The 18,304-nt window shown below is 38.1% G+C and overlaps 3 protein-coding genes across 4 annotated transcripts; 2 read left to right on the plus strand and 1 right to left on the minus strand.

Moving 5' to 3' along the window:
- Window positions 1–574: 574 nt before the first annotated feature.
- LOC137725758 (glutathione gamma-glutamylcysteinyltransferase 1-like) lies at window positions 575–10,604 on the plus strand. Of its 2 annotated transcripts, none has more exons than XM_068464539.1 (8): window positions 575–778; window positions 7,266–7,422; window positions 7,948–8,186; window positions 8,362–8,525; window positions 8,688–8,739; window positions 9,072–9,299; window positions 9,446–9,937; window positions 10,061–10,604. In XM_068464539.1, exons 1-8 carry the CDS (start codon window positions 668–670, stop codon window positions 10,145–10,147), a joined length of 1,530 nt encoding a protein of 509 aa, XP_068320640.1. In that variant the 5' UTR covers window positions 575–667; the 3' UTR covers window positions 10,148–10,604. The 2 variants fall into 2 exon arrangements, with proteins under 2 accessions (XP_068320640.1, XP_068320641.1); XM_068464540.1 differs by lacking the exon at window positions 575–778 and adding an exon at window positions 6,221–6,518.
- Window positions 10,605–11,399: 795 nt separating this feature from the next.
- LOC137725775 (glutathione gamma-glutamylcysteinyltransferase 3-like) lies at window positions 11,400–15,454 on the plus strand. The gene is made up of 8 exons (XM_068464557.1): window positions 11,400–11,607; window positions 11,707–11,863; window positions 12,288–12,526; window positions 12,684–12,847; window positions 13,202–13,253; window positions 13,583–13,810; window positions 14,055–14,561; window positions 14,773–15,454. Exons 1-8 carry the CDS (start codon window positions 11,533–11,535, stop codon window positions 14,818–14,820), a joined length of 1,470 nt encoding a protein of 489 aa, XP_068320658.1. The 5' UTR covers window positions 11,400–11,532; the 3' UTR covers window positions 14,821–15,454.
- A 602-nt stretch (window positions 15,455–16,056) lies between these two features.
- LOC137724752 (uncharacterized) lies at window positions 16,057–17,039 on the minus strand. The gene is made up of 2 exons (XM_068463461.1): window positions 16,531–17,039; window positions 16,057–16,426 (listed from the first exon to the last, which is right to left on the minus strand). Exons 1-2 carry the CDS (start codon window positions 17,037–17,039, stop codon window positions 16,057–16,059), a joined length of 879 nt encoding a protein of 292 aa, XP_068319562.1.
- Between the last annotated feature and the right edge of the window lie 1,265 nt (window positions 17,040–18,304).

The following is an 18,304-nucleotide window of genomic DNA, read 5'->3' on the forward strand; positions in this document are numbered from 1 at the left end:
AAGGCTGCTGAGTAATTGATGGGAGCATGCACTAGAAAATATTGAGACGTAAAGAAAGATTTTTCGGTGCGACCAGAACACAGAGTGATACACTACAAAATATTTCTAGTAGAGAACAAGGGACAAGGGAAATATTTTATATATTAAATCATGACCATAGGATCTTCATCAAACGGACAAGAACAGAAGGTCGGGAAAGTGTACGAGGAAGAAAGTAGAAGAGAAATCAAACCCGCATCAATCGAGGTCAAACAATCTTAATTTCCACACCCCTTCCCTCTGTGTCAATCGTTGACCAAATCATCCTTGAACGTTTATCTATTAATTCCCAAAAGATTTTCAAATCGTACATCTTTCTAATTCTCCATTTTTGTCCCTTACCCTAATAAAACAGAGATTTGCAGACAAATTACATCGATTAATTTTCCATCGTTGACATCAATCACAATCACAACAATATAATATCTCATGTTTCAATTTCAAACATGTCGCAGTGCAGTTCAAGCGTCACAGATTGGAAAAGTCCACGTACTACTTCGTGCCGTGCTCTTCATAAACTCCACAACCAATCGCAGGAAGCAAGTTTTCTTCCTTCCTTTCTCTCCTCCCAGTTTCTAACGATTTTGTCACGGAAAACCGTAGCAATATTCTTCACAGGATAAACAGAATGGTGGGGCTGAACCAGAAGAAAAGTGAACAGATTTCCATGTGTAATGGGTTTTACAAACGACCTCTTCCTTCTCCTCCCGCGATTGAGTTCTCTTCTTCTAAGGGCAAGGTCAGTGTCACTTTATTAGTGTCTACTTCTTGCATAAATCGTGTTTTCGTGATTGAAGTTTGCGTTATGCTTTGACGTATCATGTAGCTCTTGCCATGGTTAAGAGTGTCTACCATTGCACAGAGATTTTGTGTTCAATTTCTTCCTCCAAAAGTATTGCTTGTTTAATAAAAAAAAAAAGGGTTAATTAATAGGTTTATTTGTGTCTGTGTTAAAACACATTAGGGTTATTATGTTGGGTTCATTCTTATAATGGACATTAGGGTTATTATGTTGGGTTCATTCTTATAATGGCTTTCATATTTAAGAACCTCAGTGCAAGTATGAGATGTGAACACAACACATTAGTGTTAGAACCTCATTTTACATTTCTTAAAGGCTAGAGAGCTCTCCGAGGCATGAGATGTAAAATATTTATTTTGGTTGGGAAATGTAAATAAAAATATAGAAATATCGCTTGTTAAAATAAAAAAAGGATTTGCGCAAAATAAAATACATTTACTAACATTATTTTGAAACTTTATTGCGTAATAATTCACACCGTAACATCGAGTGATCTCAACAGTACACATCGAGCTTGACACACCCCGACTCGGAACGTCTACTAGGACTCCGAATCAAGCTGTGCTGGCTAACACATGGAAGGTGAGGAAGCCATAAAGTGTGATAGTGTGTAAACTATGAATAAATTTAAACCTAGAAGTGCCTAAATACACAAGTGCGTGGTGAGCAGGTATGGACCCATACACACGTGATATAGAGCATAAGTAGAGTACAGTAAGGTAAGATAACGATTATACCATCATAAGAAGCCAGTTGTACTGGGAAATGCCACGAATCCTCGTCGATAGGGAAACTTTACTACTAGAACCTGGAGGGGTGCAAAAATAGAAAATGTGAGTGGGCGAAAACAAAACTTTTCAAAAACCATTCACTTATCAAAAGTAATAACCCTTCGCTGTAACACCTGTATAATTTCCCAGAAAATCATACTACGTATAAGGATGAAAACAATTGTATACTATCACTAAATCCAGAAGTATACCATGATACAACATCTCATCAGCAATATAAATAATCAGGTGCTTAATAATCCATACTAGCACGTAAGTCGGAGTCACCTATAGTAACATGTACGACTCACCCATATCTCATCAATCAATGCTAGCACGTAAGTCGGAGTCACCTATAATGACCTGTACGACTCACCCTTAGCTTATCAAATATCCCTGCACACGAGTCGGAACCACCTCTAGTAGTTTGTACGACATGACTAGGTGTAAATAAGTACGCTCAAGTGCTATGATCACGTGAAGACTGTGCAAACAATCGCAGGTCACCTACGAGTCGGAACCACCTAATGTGGTATGTACGACAAGCCTGTGCACCTACCTTGGATTCAAGGTGAGCATAAGGTGCGGGAGGTGAACATCACGTGAAAGACTGTGCCCTGACCATGGGCGGGAGCACTAACACCGAGGTGTAGGTTTATGAGCTCTAAATGCATCTAATATGGCATGTATGACTCACAAGCAACCTGTACGACAATGTCGAAGTTGCCTATCATTGCAAACTGTACGACAAGGTCAGAGTTGCCTAAAACATAAATATAGTCATGCCATAACTCAATCATTTCAAATAAAATGTAATTATAACCATGCATCTCACATTTCACAACATATACTCACTTGAGCTTACCTGTGCATCTTGTGTTCACCTTCGTACTTCAAAACATTCACAATAATTATGCGCAATAATATACCTATGGATATGCCATGATGCAATCCAAAACTTAACCATATCGTAGTGCTTTCAAATATATATATATATATATTTGTACATATATATATATATATATATATGTACATATAATGTGGCGTAAAATGCATAATCTATATCACCTTACTCCCGAACTATTTATTTTCAGGAATAATTATTGGTGACAAGCCTAACTAAACACTAGCTTAACTGAATATCAATACTTACGATTCCTTACTTCAATTTCTCTATTCCTCACACACTGTTTTATGACCACATTAACCACCAAATCATGAAGTTAAAACTCACATTTTCACCAATTCCTTCACATTGCTTAATTTCCCAAACAAGCTTTTGTCTTAAATATTGTATGGCTACATCTAACGTCTCGTTAGACTGCCTACGTACCCTAAACAGGGATCAAGCCATTCGTAATTCACAGATCCAGAATTCAAACCAAATCCGAGTATATTCATTTAATCCAACATATACAACAATCACACTAATATTCAAACCACAACAATTAGGTCTCAAAAGCATAATTAGAATAACAAGTTTGCATAAAAACACAATGTTGGCTTCTGTGCGCCACCGCGGGTGGCGGTCAGCCGCCCTGGCTCGCCGGAAAACTCAACTATTTCTAAAAATTCTCAAAATTTACAGAAATGAAGATCTCAAAGAGTAAAATAAACTTTATACCAGCGGCCAAGGCCAATTTGGCCAGAAAACTCCTGAAATTACCCACGAACCGTCGGAACCCTAGAATTGGGTGTGATTCAATTCAACCTCCAAACTTGCTCCGATGCCTCCACCACTGCTTGGGCTTTGTTGCTGGGTTCTAGGGAGGTGTTTTGGTGATAGTAATTGAAGGAGATCGTTTCACAATTGGTAGATCACGAGAAAAGGTTCCCACGACACCCATGGTGCAGATTTCCCAATTTCAAGGCCAAATTCTCTCCAATTAAGGGTGGAATAGGTAGATGGAAGAATTCTAGGATGATTCCAATGATGAGGGGTCCTAATTTGCCGGAGAACCACCGGAAAATGCATCGAAATCAATGGTGCCACCGGGTCAGCCTGAAATGGAAGAACCGAGTAAAGGGATCCGATGTATCCCTCTCCTTCATGTTTCCCTCTTCTGGTTGGTCACTCATCTTCCTCTCTCCACTCCCCATTCGACCACTCTCTCTCTCTAGGTTCCTGGAAGTACCCTCTTCCTTTCCTCTCATTTTTTTTTTCTTCCTCTTCTTTTTCTCCCATTTTAAAATAACTAAAAGATATTAATATAAAGATTATAAAAATATAAATAGTAACCAATACAAAAGTACTTCTCGAGTTCGCCACTCAACAAAACATTAACCGTAATTCAATTTCACTTCTACTTGTGCTTACGCATCTATAAGATCGAGCTCTATCTGAATATGTCAAGAATCATGACAAAATATACGAGAATCACATACGTCCTCGAAAAATCACGCTTTGCCCATAGGGCAATTCTGTAATTTCACGTATTAAAATTATAAAAACCATACTTTTTAGGGATGGGCTGTCACAAAGCTTGTTTGATTTTGGTTTGTTTTATTCACACTCTCCACTTAAACCCTACATCAAACTCTTCATTTGTTAAAAAAAAAAAAAAAAATTATGTGTTTGTCTTTTCGATCACAAAAAAAATGCTTAAAAAAAAGTATAGTAACCTAAAATAGATGCGAATTAAAAATTCCTAATACTAAGAAATTGAAAAGCTTGACCCAACCCAATTTTTCTACCAAAGAGTGGCCACATCCATCACTCTTTTCTCTCAGGGAATGCATTCTCTCCGTATTTCGATATGAATAGATTGAGTTCATACAAATTTTGGATGATTAGGTATTACTAAACCAAATTTTAAATCCAATCTTGAAAGAAAATTCTAATCATTCACTTGTTTATCAATCAATACGTTTTGAAGATAATTTTGACTCATTGTCAACTTGATTTTTTGAATTTTTGCATCACATGCGAATATCAGTTGCAATAAGTTGGGAGTGAAACATTCTAACTGGTAAACGTACTTGTGTTATGATATTGTATTTAGAAAAATATTATATGTTTAAAAAGTTTATACATCTTAAATAATTATTTAATATCAGAACGTTTAAGTCAATCAGTATTAAATTTTTTGTGTATACGATACGAGGAGTGCCAAATCCGTAATATTTCTTTTACAACATAATCTTTTGCTACTTCCCATTTGAGGTTGCATAAAAAATTTGAATCTTTCATTTATCTTTAACTCGATTTCCCTACTCTTTTAGAAGTGATTACATCAATCGAAGATCCCAGAAGGACAATGTCTTTAACTTATTAGACGTCACGTTGTAACATCCCACATCGTTCAGGGGAGTGATCCTTATATGTATATTCTCATCCTTACCTAGCACGAGGCCTTTTGAGAGCTCACTGGCTTCGGGTTCCGTAGGAACTCCGAAGTTAAGCGAGAAGGGGGCTAGAGCAATCCTGTGATGGGTGACCCACTGGGAAGTTGCTCGTGAGTTCCCAAAAACAAAACTGTGAGGGAATGGTAAGCCCAAAGCGGACAATATCGTGCTACGGTGGTGGAGCGGGCCCGAGAAGTGATCCGTCCCGGGCTGGGATGTGACAATATGGTATCAGAGCCAATCCCTGGGCGGAAGTGTGCCGACGAGGACGTCGGGTCCCTAAGGGGGTGGATTGTAACATCCCACATCGCCCAGGGGAGTGATCCTTATATGTATATTCCCATCCTTACCTAGCACGAGACCTTTTGGGAGCTCACTGGCTTCGGGTTCCATAGGAACTCCGAAATTAAGCGAGAAGGAGGCTAGAGCAATCACGTGATGGGTGATCCACTGGGAAGTTGCTCGTGAGTTTCCAAAAACAAAACCGTGAGGGAATGGTAAGCCCAAAGCGGACAATATCGTGCTACGGTGTTGGAGCGGGCCCGGGAAGTGATCTGCCCCGAGCCGGGATGTGACAACGTAATTCACTTAATTAACATATTAATTTTAAGGGTACTGTTATTAGCACTTCAAAAATTTCATTCTACAATCCTCATAAGTGTATTTTTCTTTATAATTATAGAAAGTTTAGAGTGCCAAATGAGATTTTTGAAGTGCTAATAACAATTCTCAATTTTAAAGTCAAATAAAATCACAAATTGGGATGTACCAAACTTGCAAAGAAAAACTAATGAAAATGGTTTGAAAACTTTGAGTTTTAACGATAAGGACAAAATTAAGGGTAAAATGAATAGTACAAGGATTGATTTTTAGTGTAAAAATATGGGTTTTCGTTAAAGTGAACAGTACTAAGAGTTTTTCGTTAAAATTCTCAATTTGCAATAGCAACCCCTTCGCGAGAAAACGACAATCTTATCCTTGCCGTTTGATTATTGATTGGAAGACTTAGGGCTGGTTTTGTATTGCTATATTTTGAAAAAAAATTGTTTTTGCTGTGCTATGAGAATAAACTCATTTTTACTGCTTCACATTTTTAGTTTTTTTTGTTCATCCAAAACTGTAAAATTAAGCTATTTTTAAATATTTACCGAACATCTTTTTAGGTTTAGCTTTTTTTGATACGCATTTTTGACTCAAGTACTAAACCAGCCCGTACTTAAAAAGCTGTGGCATTTCGAAGCACTTTATTACTCGGGTTTCCTTTCCTAATCGAACGCAACGGAGAATTTTCCAACCAAAACGACGCCGATCCGAACCAAAATCCAAAACCCAAAACCCTAGCAACGCACCAGACAAATCGAGAATTTAAAAATTCATTGACGCTGGCACTTCAATTTTCTCAGCCCTACCCAGATCTGATTTTCTTCCACAATTTTTTTCTTCGTTTTATTTGTTTAATTTTTAGTTAAAAAAAAAAATTTAAAAACATGGCTATGGCGGGGCTGTACAGACGAATCCTTCCTTCTCCTCCGGCAGTCGAATTTGCTTCCTTACAGGGAAAGGTACAACCTTCAGATGCAGCTTCCTCACCCCTTTACTTACTTTTTCTTCAAATTTTCATTTTTTAATTTCCCTCAATATTTTAAAAATATTTTTTGGCATACTTAGGCCTGATTTGGTACGAGATTTTGAAAAAAGTTGGTATAAAAAAAAGTCGGAGTTGTTTTTGTGTTTGTTAGAGATTCAGTTTCAGTTTTTTTTCACAGTTTTGAGAAAAAAAAAAAAGCCAAAAACTATAACACTGCGTTGAAAAACTAGCTATTTTTAACATTTGTTTACATAAAAGTTTACCAAACACTATAACATTACTTTTTTTTTTCTTCTCAAAAACACTTTTACAAAAGAGTTTACCAAATACTCTACTGCTTTAGTGACATATGCTTAATCTCACAGCACAAGCAACTTTTTTTCAAAAATATCAAACCAACCATTAACATTTAGCAATAAAGCTTATGTCATCTTCCCCAATTTTATGTAGATACCCTTTCTATAATACAATCTGAATATGTCATCTTCCCCAATTTTTGTTTGCGGTTAAAGTTGTAAGAATTTTGAGTTCAGTGTATGTATGATCCAACATTTGTTTGGCTGCCTGTGTTTTTGAGAATGTAGCTGGTTGTTCATTAAGTCAAGTTATATTGTTTGTTCTTGTGTTTTTTCTAGGGAGTGGATCATTTTCCTGCTTGTGATGTGCTTCTGTTCTGAACCATTTTTTTCGGTTACTAAATTTGATGGTTTTCGAATTGCAGGAGCTTTTTCTTGAAGCCATTCAGAGGGGAACCATGGAGAACTTCTATAGGTTGATTTCTTATTTCCAGACACAATCCGAGCCCGCTTATTGCGGATTGGCGAGCCTGTCCATGGTTTTGAATGCCCTTGCTATTGATCCCGGAAGGAAATGGAAAGGTAAAGTTTTAAGTTTTATCAGCTAATATGATTGAGGGTATCATTTTGTTGAACCAGCTAGTGAATGGCATTTTAAAGTTCATCGACAAAGTCAAGTTTCGTTCTATTCGTCATCCTGTTAATCGCATCCATTTAAGTTCTATTGGATAAATTCTGACTAGATTGACTTTCGAAATTGTCCAGGTCATTATAATCTGAGCTGTTGATGATAAAACTGTCTTAGACTAATTGCTTTATTGTCCTATCGAGTATATGTTTAGAATGATGAAGCATAGCTTTGGTGGATTTAAGAATTTGCTCTTGGTTAGCTCTTACAAGTGTGACACTTTAGTATTGTATGATGTTTTTCCTTGCTATTCTTTACGCAGTATAAAATGCATTACACATTATAGCAGTTGTTACCTCTCATTATTGCCTCCATCTAGTTTGCAAACGCCCTGACTATAATAAATGTTTCTGTTTGGTGATTTTCTGTGGAGTGAGATCCTATAATCTATGTATTAACACTGAGTTCTTTTTTCACAGGACCCTGGAGATGGTTTGATGAATCTATGTTAGACTGCTGCGAGCCTTTGGAGACTGTCAAGGAAAAAGGCATCTCATTTGGGAAGCTTGTCTGCTTGGCTCACTGTGCTGGAGCAAAAGTTGAAGCCTTTCGCACAAATCATAGCACAATTGATGAGTTTCGTAAATATGTATTGAGATGTTCTACTTCTGATGATTGTCATGTGATCTCATCATACGATAGATCAGTTCTCAAACAGGTTATATTACTATTCTGCTCTACATTTTCTTTGGTGGAACCATTAGTCAATACTATTCTACTATACTGATGATTATCTCAGTTATGGATTCTGCTTATATGACCCCGCGTTACACTCCCCAGTTCTTCGAAAGCTGATCAGGTATTGACTAGTATGAATCAAATTTTTACTGCAGACAGGTACTGGTCATTTTTCACCAATTGGTGGCTATCATGCTGAAAGAGACATGGCGCTTATTTTGGATGTTGCACGTTTTAAGTATCCTCCCCATTGGGTACCCCTCAAAATTCTTTGGGACGCCATGAATAATGTTGATTCATCTACTGGACAACGCAGAGGGTATGCATTTGTGTGTGCTAGTGAATATTGCCTTTATACTGGATACTATCCCAATTATATTGGATATGCATGTCAGAAGCAATTTCTATATATTTTTGCTAGATATGAGGTGCATTGTATGTTAACAACATTCTTAATTATTAAATTCCATTTTTTGCGCAGGTTCATGCTTATATCCAGGCCTCACAGTGAGCCAGGACAACTTTATACTCTGGTATGATTGGCAATTTGATCACTTCGAACCCAAACTGAACTCTTCGGACACTAGCACACAATTAATTTTGGTTGTCTGAGTGTGCATGTCTTTCTCTGCAGCTTATTAATTTGTTTATATACTTTTTCCTGTATTAATGAATATGACCTCTACCTGTATGATGTGTTTTGATTTGTTAATTTGTCATTATTGTATGCCATCTCTCTGATATGGTGTGTTTGTATTTGACAAAAGTATTTATGTTTGTGTGCTGGAGTTATAAAAAATCTTGGATTGCTTACTTATTATATGATCGTTGGAGATTTTTATCTATTTCTCTTTGGGATCTGCAGAGCTGCAAACATGAGAGTTGGGTTGGTGTTGCGAAATACTTAATGGATGATGTTCCTCTTCTTCTAAAATCGGAGGAGGTGAAAGACATTCAAGAAGTTCTCTCTGTTGTTTTCATGTCACTTCCATCCTATTTTGGGCAGTTCATCAAGTGGGTTGCAGAAGTTCGGAGACGAGAGGATGGTGGCCAAAGCTTAAGCCCAGAGGAAAAAGCTAGGCTTGCTGTCAAGGTGATCTGTCTTCTAGAGCTTCACATTTACTTATTTTCAGTTTCTTTGTTTTCCCTTGTCCTGCATAAAATCGTCCCATTTTGTATCTTTAAGAACCCCAAACTATTTTCTAGTTTTAATCTCAATACCCAAATTTTTACTTGCAGGAGGAGGTACTGAGACAAGTCCAGGACACTGGCCTTTTTAAACACGTGGCAGAATTATTATCTTCAGCACATTCATGCTGCGGAAACTTATATTCTGGTCATGAAGAAAACTTGCCCAACATTGCTGCGAGCGTTTGCTGCCAAGGCGCACAAATTTTGTCGGGGAACTCTGCCTTCTCGGGGGTGTATTGCTGTCAGGAAACATGTGTGAAATGCTTCAAGGCAAATGGCGACAAGCCAGTCACGGTTGTGAGTGGGACAGTGGTAAATGGTGGAACCGAGGAGAAGATGGACATGCTTGTTCCTTCATCAAAAACAAATTCAGGATGTTCTTGTGCAATTGGGATTCATCCTGCTAGCAATGACGTTCTAACAGCACTTCTACTGGCCTTGCCCCCAGGTACATGGTCTGGGATCAAAGACGAGAAGCTTTCAAAAGAAATATCTAACCTTGTTTCCACTGTAAATCTTCCTACTTTGCTTCAAGAAGAGGTAAGTTTAAATATTTTGTAGTTTTCAGCTAATTTTTCCAGTTAATTTGCGTCTTTGATCAGATAATTCGAATCTGCGCCTACTTTCGAAGATTTTATAACATTACCTACTGGCTTGGCACAGGTTTTGCACTTGCGACGCCAGCTCCACCTTCTCAAGAAATGCCAGGAGGATAGGGTAGACGACGATCTTGGCTCTCCTCTCGCTTAGACTTCTCTCATGTTTACTCTGATTTTCCTATTATCGCCAACGGACATCAAGCCAAAAAAAGCTTACCTATCAAGTTACGGATAGATAGAGGCACTGCAGAAAGCTATATGTATTACAGAATTGAATGATCAAGAAGAGTCATGGCGAAGAGCCGGTTGTTTCCCTCAGATGAAGCCGCTGGCTGAATTGCGTGCTAACTGAAATACCGATGTTGGGATGTTTGCACTGTGTTTTATGATCAAGATTCTTGATCACTGTGGTTTTTGGTTGAATTTAATCTAATGCCACCCAATTTTCCTGTGTTAGTTTGGTCTGACTCTCTACTCAGTCACAGAGTTGTTGAGAATTGAGGTGCAAAGATGAATTGGATTGCAAATTCAATTGAAGCTATACATACTTTGTACTTGAAGAGCTCGTATAAATATAGTGGTGATATGTGAGGTAAATTATTTTCGCACGTATTTTGTCTGTGCTCGTTCTTGTTTATTTTTTAAATTATTCTTATTTGATTAATTCAAATGCTAAAAGTAAGTATGAGTCCTGTAATTGATTTGTTTACTAATTTCTATTATATTTTTAACCACGGTTGGCTATGATTACAACTGAAATAAAAATCGATAATTTTGTGGCTTAAAAACACCAAATCTCATGTTAATTATCATGTCATGACTATTCTGATCAATGATATGGTCACAATTGTAATAATGTGAATTTTTTTCATTACTCATATATTATAAGACGATCATAGTTAAAATCATCCATTTTCAAATAATTTAGTATTGAATTCTTCGTTTAATATTGACGCATTAAAAAACCAACCGGCTCCAATGTTGAAAACATGGGACGATCACCAACGCAAACGGCACGTCGTTCTGCATCGCGAAAAAAGCACAAAATTAGCTTTACGTTCTTAGAGGAGTCTAGAGTTTTTGAATTCAAAAAGGTTAAAGGAGGGGGAGAGAGAGAGATGGGGAAGAGATCCTCTCCAAACTTTTCCACCAAAATGATCGTATCAAGTGATTAGAGTTTTTGAAATTTTATCTAACAGCAAAAAATTATTATAACTTTTAAGAAATCAAAATGAATAATCCGTTGAATGAAATTTTAAAATTTCAGATTACTTGATCTGATAAGCTCTGAGAGAAGAGATCTGGCACAAAAAGGGGTTTTGGTTACCCGCCACAAATAAATTAAAAGGTCAACGAATTACAACAGTGTTTCAAAATTTAATATAAAAAAAAGGACGGAATATTATTTGCTTGCTGAAAGCCCGAAAGCTGAAGAAAAGCACTTTTCCTCGAGAATAATCTCACTCTCCAAATCCCACTCACTCTCGCTTTCGTATTCGAATCCTGTTTCTGAATCGAATTCCCACCTCGAGATTAATGGCGGTGGTCGGCCTCTACCGCCGGAAGCTTCCCTCTCCTCCTGCAATCGAATTTGCTTCCCCAGACGGAAAGGTTCTCTGCCTCCCTCTCTCTCTAGAACAGAATGAATTGCATGTGGGTGTTTTTGGTTGGTTCTGTGTGAATGTGAATTTTAATTTTATCATTTTACAGAATTTATTTACTGAAGCTCTTGGAAATGGAACCATGGAAGGGTTTTTCAAGTTGATCTCTTACTACCAAACGCAGTCGGAGCCTGCTTATTGCGGGCTGTCCACCCTCGCCGTCGTCCTCAACGCCCTCGCCATTGATCCCGGAAGAAAATGGAAAGGTGATTGCTTTTCTCAATTTGCCCAATTTCCCTAATGTACTTTTTGATTTAGAGCTAAATTGGGATTTGGGTTTAGGGTTTTGTTCAATTCTGGTGCTCCAAATGCCCTTTGGATTATAAGGGCGTATACTTTGGGCTTGTTTGAGACTGCTTCTTGAATAGCTAAAAGTACTTTTTGACAATAAAAAACGTGTCTGACTAAGTTTGGCATAAAAACTTAAAAGCAATTATTGGTCGTTGAACTAGCAGGTGCTTCATGAAACACTTTCAAGTTTTCAAGTGCTTTTCATAGAATCACATGGATTTGTAATAATTTTTTTAACATGTTTATGATAAAAGCACGGCAAAAGTGCTACCTACATAAGCAGTCCCAACGAGTCTTTTGTTTATTTGCCTGATCTCCTGTGACTTTTTGTGAGCTTAGGCCCATGGAGATGGTTTGATGACTCAATGCTGGATTGCTGTGAGCCTTTGGCAAAGGTCAAAGCCGAAGGCATCACATTCGGGAAAGTTGCATGCTTGGCGCATTGCAACGGCGCTGAGGTCAAGGCATTACGAACCTATGAAAGTTCGGTGGATGAATTTCGTAACCATGTCATTTCATGTACTTCTTCAGAGGATTGTCATGTCATCACATCTTACCACAGAGCTGCATTTAGCCAGGTTTTGTGAGACTCGTCCTTTCTACCACTGAGTTGTCTCCACATTGAAGTTTTGTCTTTGCATATCTAGGAAATTGAGTTAGTTTGTTTTATCTTGTATCATTGAGTTGTATTTGTGATCATTAGTGACATATTAGCACTGCTCTATCTGGTTACAGACTGGAAGTGGTCATTTTTCACCAATTGGTGGCTATCACGCTGGAACAGATATGGTTCTCATTTTGGATGTTGCTCGATTCAAATATCCTCCTCATTGGGTTCCCCTTTCGCTTCTTTGGGAGGGAATGAATACTATTGATGAAGCAACTGGACAACATCGGGGGTATGCCCTTCACTTTTAAAGTTCCATATATTAAATTGTCGGGGTTAAAAGGGTTCAGGTCTTTATAATCCTAGACTTTTAAAGTTCCATATATGAAATTATCGGGGTTAAAAGGGTTCAGGTCTTTATAATGATAGACTTTTGTTGTTCAAACTGCAGTAGCATTTTTTGCTCACTTTTTGTCTTTGTATAATATCTTCCCTTAATTCGTAGTTGTTAGTGCACCTTTTCATATGGGTCATAGACTCATAGGCTGTAGTTTTTTGTATTAAATTCTACAGTGGGGACCTTATCGTTTTCCTATTGATTACTTCACTTGCAAACCATTTACATTCTAAAATTTGACTCTTTCAGGTACATGATCATTTCAAGGCTTAACAGAAGCCCGTCTATTCTCTACACTGTGGTATTGCTCTTGTAGGCCGATCTGTTTTATGTAACCTAGTTCCTGTGATATTTCATGGAAAATTTCAGAATTACACTGGTATCCTTGTGGAAAAACTTAGATATGACTAAACTCGGATGAATGCAAATATACCTTCGGATGAACTTAGATGTGATTAAAATTGGATGAATACAAAATCCACACTGTTGTTTCTATATACATTGCTATTGCAAACTTTCTCCATGATAAATATTTGTTTATCCTTCGTGGTTACACATTTTTGGTTTATTATTCTATTTCCACTTGCCATAAAACATTAGATCTTATTGTAACTGTGAAATTGTCCCCAGAGTTGTAGACATGAAGGTTGGAGTAGTATTGCGAAGTACTTAACAGAAGATGTTCCTCTCTTGTTGAAGTCGGAAGATATAAAAGATGTTCAGAATGTAATCTCTGTTGTCTTCAAATCACCACCTGCTGACTTGAGAGAGTTCATTAAATGGGTTGCCGAAGTTCGGAGACAAGAGGATGGGACTCTGAGCTTAGACAAAGAGGAAAAAGGAAGGCTCGCTATCAAGGTTTGTTATAGCCCTTTCTTTATTCATGTTTTCATGCATGCATTCTGGTTTTCTGCTTCTGTTCCCGTCTTCTTCTTCTTTTTTTTCTTTTCTGTTTTTTTTTTTTTTTTTTTTTTTCCCAGATAAGCAAAAGAGAGTGTTAGATTTATGACATTCTATACCCGTCCATTTCTTCTTATACTTGAAATGAAAAGAAATACATAGTTGGGGATTTGTGATTTTGAGGTTCTAATTGGCATTTCAGGAAGAGGTATTAAAACAAGTAAGAGAAACGGAACTCTTCAGACACGTAAGCGAATGGTTGGCTTCTAAATCAATCTGTAAAGACATATCACAAGGTGGTAAAGATACATTGCCTGAAATTGCTGCCAATGTTTGTTGTCAAGGAGGACAAGTATTTTCCGGGAGTGTCAGTTCATTTGATCGAGCGTGCTGTAGGCAAACTGACATGAAACTCTTGAAATGCAATGGTGAAAAGCCTGTTACCGTGGTGTCGGGGACTGTAACAACAAATGGCGGTGAACAAGCAGTTGAGATGCTGGTTCCCTCATGTCAAACCGAACCAAGCAGCTTGTGTTCTTATTTTCAAGGTAGCTGCATAGGGATGCATCCATCTACGGGTGATGTTCTAACAGTACTTCTATTGGCTCTGCCTCAACAAACATGGTCTGGCCTTAGAGAAGAGAAGCTACTGGCAGAAATCAATTGCCTCATATCAACCGATTGTCTACCAACTTTGCTTCAAGAGGAGGTAAATTCTCTTTCTTTGGAGCCTCAACTAATTATTACCAGTCTGATTTTTCTCCATTGTTTGATCAGTTTAGCACCGAAGACCTAATTTACCCAAAAGCACTCTTTTAGGGAGTAGCCTGGGGTTCTTTGAACCTAATTAATTTACGACACACGGAGTAAGAAGCACAGACCTTACATTTGATAACTCAGGGTTTGAATGCCCGTTGCAGGTTTTCTACTTGCGACGGCAAATTCGCTTCCTCATGACTGATAAGTGATAATGGAGCTGAATCTCGTTCAAGATATGTATTCTCGTCTTACGCTTAAGTTCTTAAAGCATAAAACACACATACACCCAAAATCAAACACAAAAGGAGTGAAATTTTTCGGACGATTTGGTGAACATAATAATTTTTTTTTCATGTAATTGTACTATGATTTAATCCTAATTAACATTCAGTTGTAAGATTTACCAATAAACTTACATTGGCAATATCCAGAGCATAAACTGAAAGGTTATTTGCGATACTAGGGAGGGGAGATTGTAAACCTAAAACAAGACATTGAATGAAATAAGCTAGAGAAAATCACAGCATTCTCGGGTTCCTGCTACTCGTAGCAGACGTGCTCAGGATGATAAGCCAGTCAGCAGTGCAGTGCGTTGTATGAAGGCCAGAAGAACGACCAAGAACTACGAGAAAACTTCCACCTTAGCGCCCATAGACTGCCGAACAGCACCTCATACTGCCCTATAGACGTGTTGTTGTCAAGTTCCTCATCACCATAAGTAAGGCTTTGTATCCCATATGGGATGCCACATATTTCTTCAATCTTCTCTTTCACTGCCTTGATTATGTGGGAAGGGTTCACATCCACCTTAGTGATTGTACCGTTTGGCCCCGTCACATTGATCTGCACCAAACAGTAACAATAAATCCGCACCTGACTGTATGCCATACTGAGCTAGCGTTTTCGTGCCCATGAGGCGAGTGCCATCAAGGAAGAGACATGGCTGCCCGTTAATGTCTTCAGTCATTGGTGGGGGAATCCAAACATCGTCAATGATGTCCGAACTCTTAGCTGGAAGTCCCAGTGCGGTAACATCGGGTGTTCGGACATAGATTGTTAATGGAGAGCTGGAAAAGTACCAATTTGTAACGTTGCAATCCGATATAACTTCCCAATCTTTTAGCATTTCGTCGTGACGGTAAGGTTGTTGGTCACAAATTGGGAGGTCTAACATGCTCTCAACTATTACCTTGACATCGAAAATCGTATGCGAAGTACTTAACTTGATTTCAAATGAATCCTCATCACACTCTGGTTTTGGGTCTGGTTTTCTTTCCGGTTCTTGGAAATGGGAGTGCTTCACTAGGTATTCTTTCGAGTTGCTCTCTGTCTTCCGAAATGTTAAGCTTATTTCGTCGGTTTCTTCAACTTCTTCAGCTGGATTGCCACACCGAAAAACTGCATAAACAACACAATTCCTTTCCATGTTGTAGGTTTTCAGGCACTCAGCAGTCAGCATCATCAAGCAACTGCCCCTTGTAAAAAAGTTTCTGACTTGTACATGGGATCCCCATCTTCTCACAAATATATTGCTTGATGTCCATTACGGAACTGACCTTGTAGATGCTAAGCGCGATCGTTTCTCCAACCTGCGGCATTTTGATGGACGGTTTCGAAGAAGAACCGAACACCCAAATTGTTGATCTCTTGTTCACATGGTAAAACCCTAGGGTTTTCTCATCATCATCAAGATAAACCATATGGTCACCATGAAAAGGCCATAGTTTGTCAAGTTGCACTCCAGCAAACTTTCCAGCAATCTTCTTCAAATCACGAACAGTATCCGATTCACTCACCGAAATCAATTCTTCCCAACTGCAACCATGGGCGATAATCGGAAATCTATTCCCTACCGGCAACAACGTAAAAGGAAGGTTCTTATTGAGATTGCACTCACTAATCCTCGTGCAATCCTCTACGGAAATCTATTCCCCACCGGCAACAACGTAAAAGGAAGGTTCTTATTGAGATTGCACTCACTAATCCTCGTGCAATCCTCTACAAACTCCTCACCGTGGCTCACCACGAAGTCGTCCAAACCAAACCCTACCACGCTCCCTGTCACCGCCTTAATCTCCCGGCCAGTAAACCACGGTTTTATGTCCACCAAAACAGGTCCCCAGCCAGGAACCTTGACATGGATACTCACACCATCAACTTTGGGATTAATTTTCTCAGAACAAAAGATTGCATGAACAATAGACCAGCTTTCAACATTGTACGCTGCTAGGGTTTCGTTTTCACGATCCAGCACTTTGCCACTGTAAACTAGGGTTTGTCGCTCCACCGGCACGCCTTCCACGCACTGGATCATGGCCTTGAGATGCTTGATAGTATCTGAACTCTTCAATTTGAACATAATGATATCTTTGTCGGACGTTTTCTTGACCAGTATGTCGTAGGGTCTGAACTTCATCTTGTTTGTCATTAGACTGCATAGAATGTAGCCGAAAACAACCACTCTATGAATGGAGCGAGTTTGCAGGTCATTGATATTTATAATGCTACTTTATGAATCCGTGTATGACAAAGATTAAACTACAAGAGAAGGGATACAAGTATTATAATTCAAACAAGAGTATGACAACAACTCCCGATGAGATCTGGTTTAACGCAAAACAGCTAGGGTTTAGGATTTTATGCATGTAGTCCAATACCCTAGTGGATAGAGAGTTTGATAGAAGAGTTTGATTTCTATTCATTTGCGTTCTGAAGTTGAAACTCCCCCTTTCCTAAATTATAGTAATAGTCTCAAACTCTTCCCTCTTCCCCTAATGATAGTGGAAAAAAAGGGTTTAGGGTTGGATTGAGGCACATCAGCCAGGCTTGTTTTATCATCGTTTACTTGGTGGGTCTAATAACTGTGGCACGACAAGCCCATTTTTCCTCCCAACACTGAGGTTTAGGGTTTGTTTGCAATATTTTGGAGGGGCTATAAGTGTTTTTCGACAACCAAAAACGCTTTTATTTGTGTTTGACAAAAAAAGTTTCAGAAGCATCTCCTGGAAAAGTATTTATTGAAGGAAGTTGAGGTTTCACCATGAGAAGTAGTCCACCTATTATAAGCACATGCAAGGTCGTTTTCAATTTGTGATGCATACTCTTAATGTCTCCTTATGTGTGATGAATTTTCAAACCTAACATGTGGTAAAAGTAACACAAATTAAATAATGTGAAGCACGTGTGACCATTTGCATAAGCCAACACGCTCTGATATGATAAAAAAAACATAAGCTTTTATCTATTTGGCTGAACAAAATGATCTTAATTACATTGTGTAAGACAGGCTCAACTATTTATACTTTAGAACAATCTTTTATTAATTAAGATCAAACACAATAAACTCAACCAATCCTCTAACTGAGCTGGCTGCAATCGTATCTATTGCATATCGACATCTACATGCAAAGTTCTAAAAGACATTAGGTGTTGGTACGAGTAAGGACTTAGCACCTAGGAGGTGGCCTAGTTTTTTTTTTAATTTTAACTTAATTTATTATATAACATATAAATAAATGTCTACTTATACCAAAAAAAAATACATAATTGTATTGGAATACATAAAGTGCAAAATAAAACGACATATAAATTAAAGGGAATTTTGATTTGAACCCAAACAACCTCAATTTACACCCAACTTAAATCTTAATTGTGAATTGTCTTCTTAGCCCTATTGTCTAATTACCATCAAGT

Source organism: Pyrus communis, chromosome 2 (genome assembly GCF_963583255.1).
Source record: "Pyrus communis chromosome 2, drPyrComm1.1, whole genome shotgun sequence".
NCBI lineage: Eukaryota > Viridiplantae > Streptophyta > Magnoliopsida > Rosales > Rosaceae > Pyrus > Pyrus communis.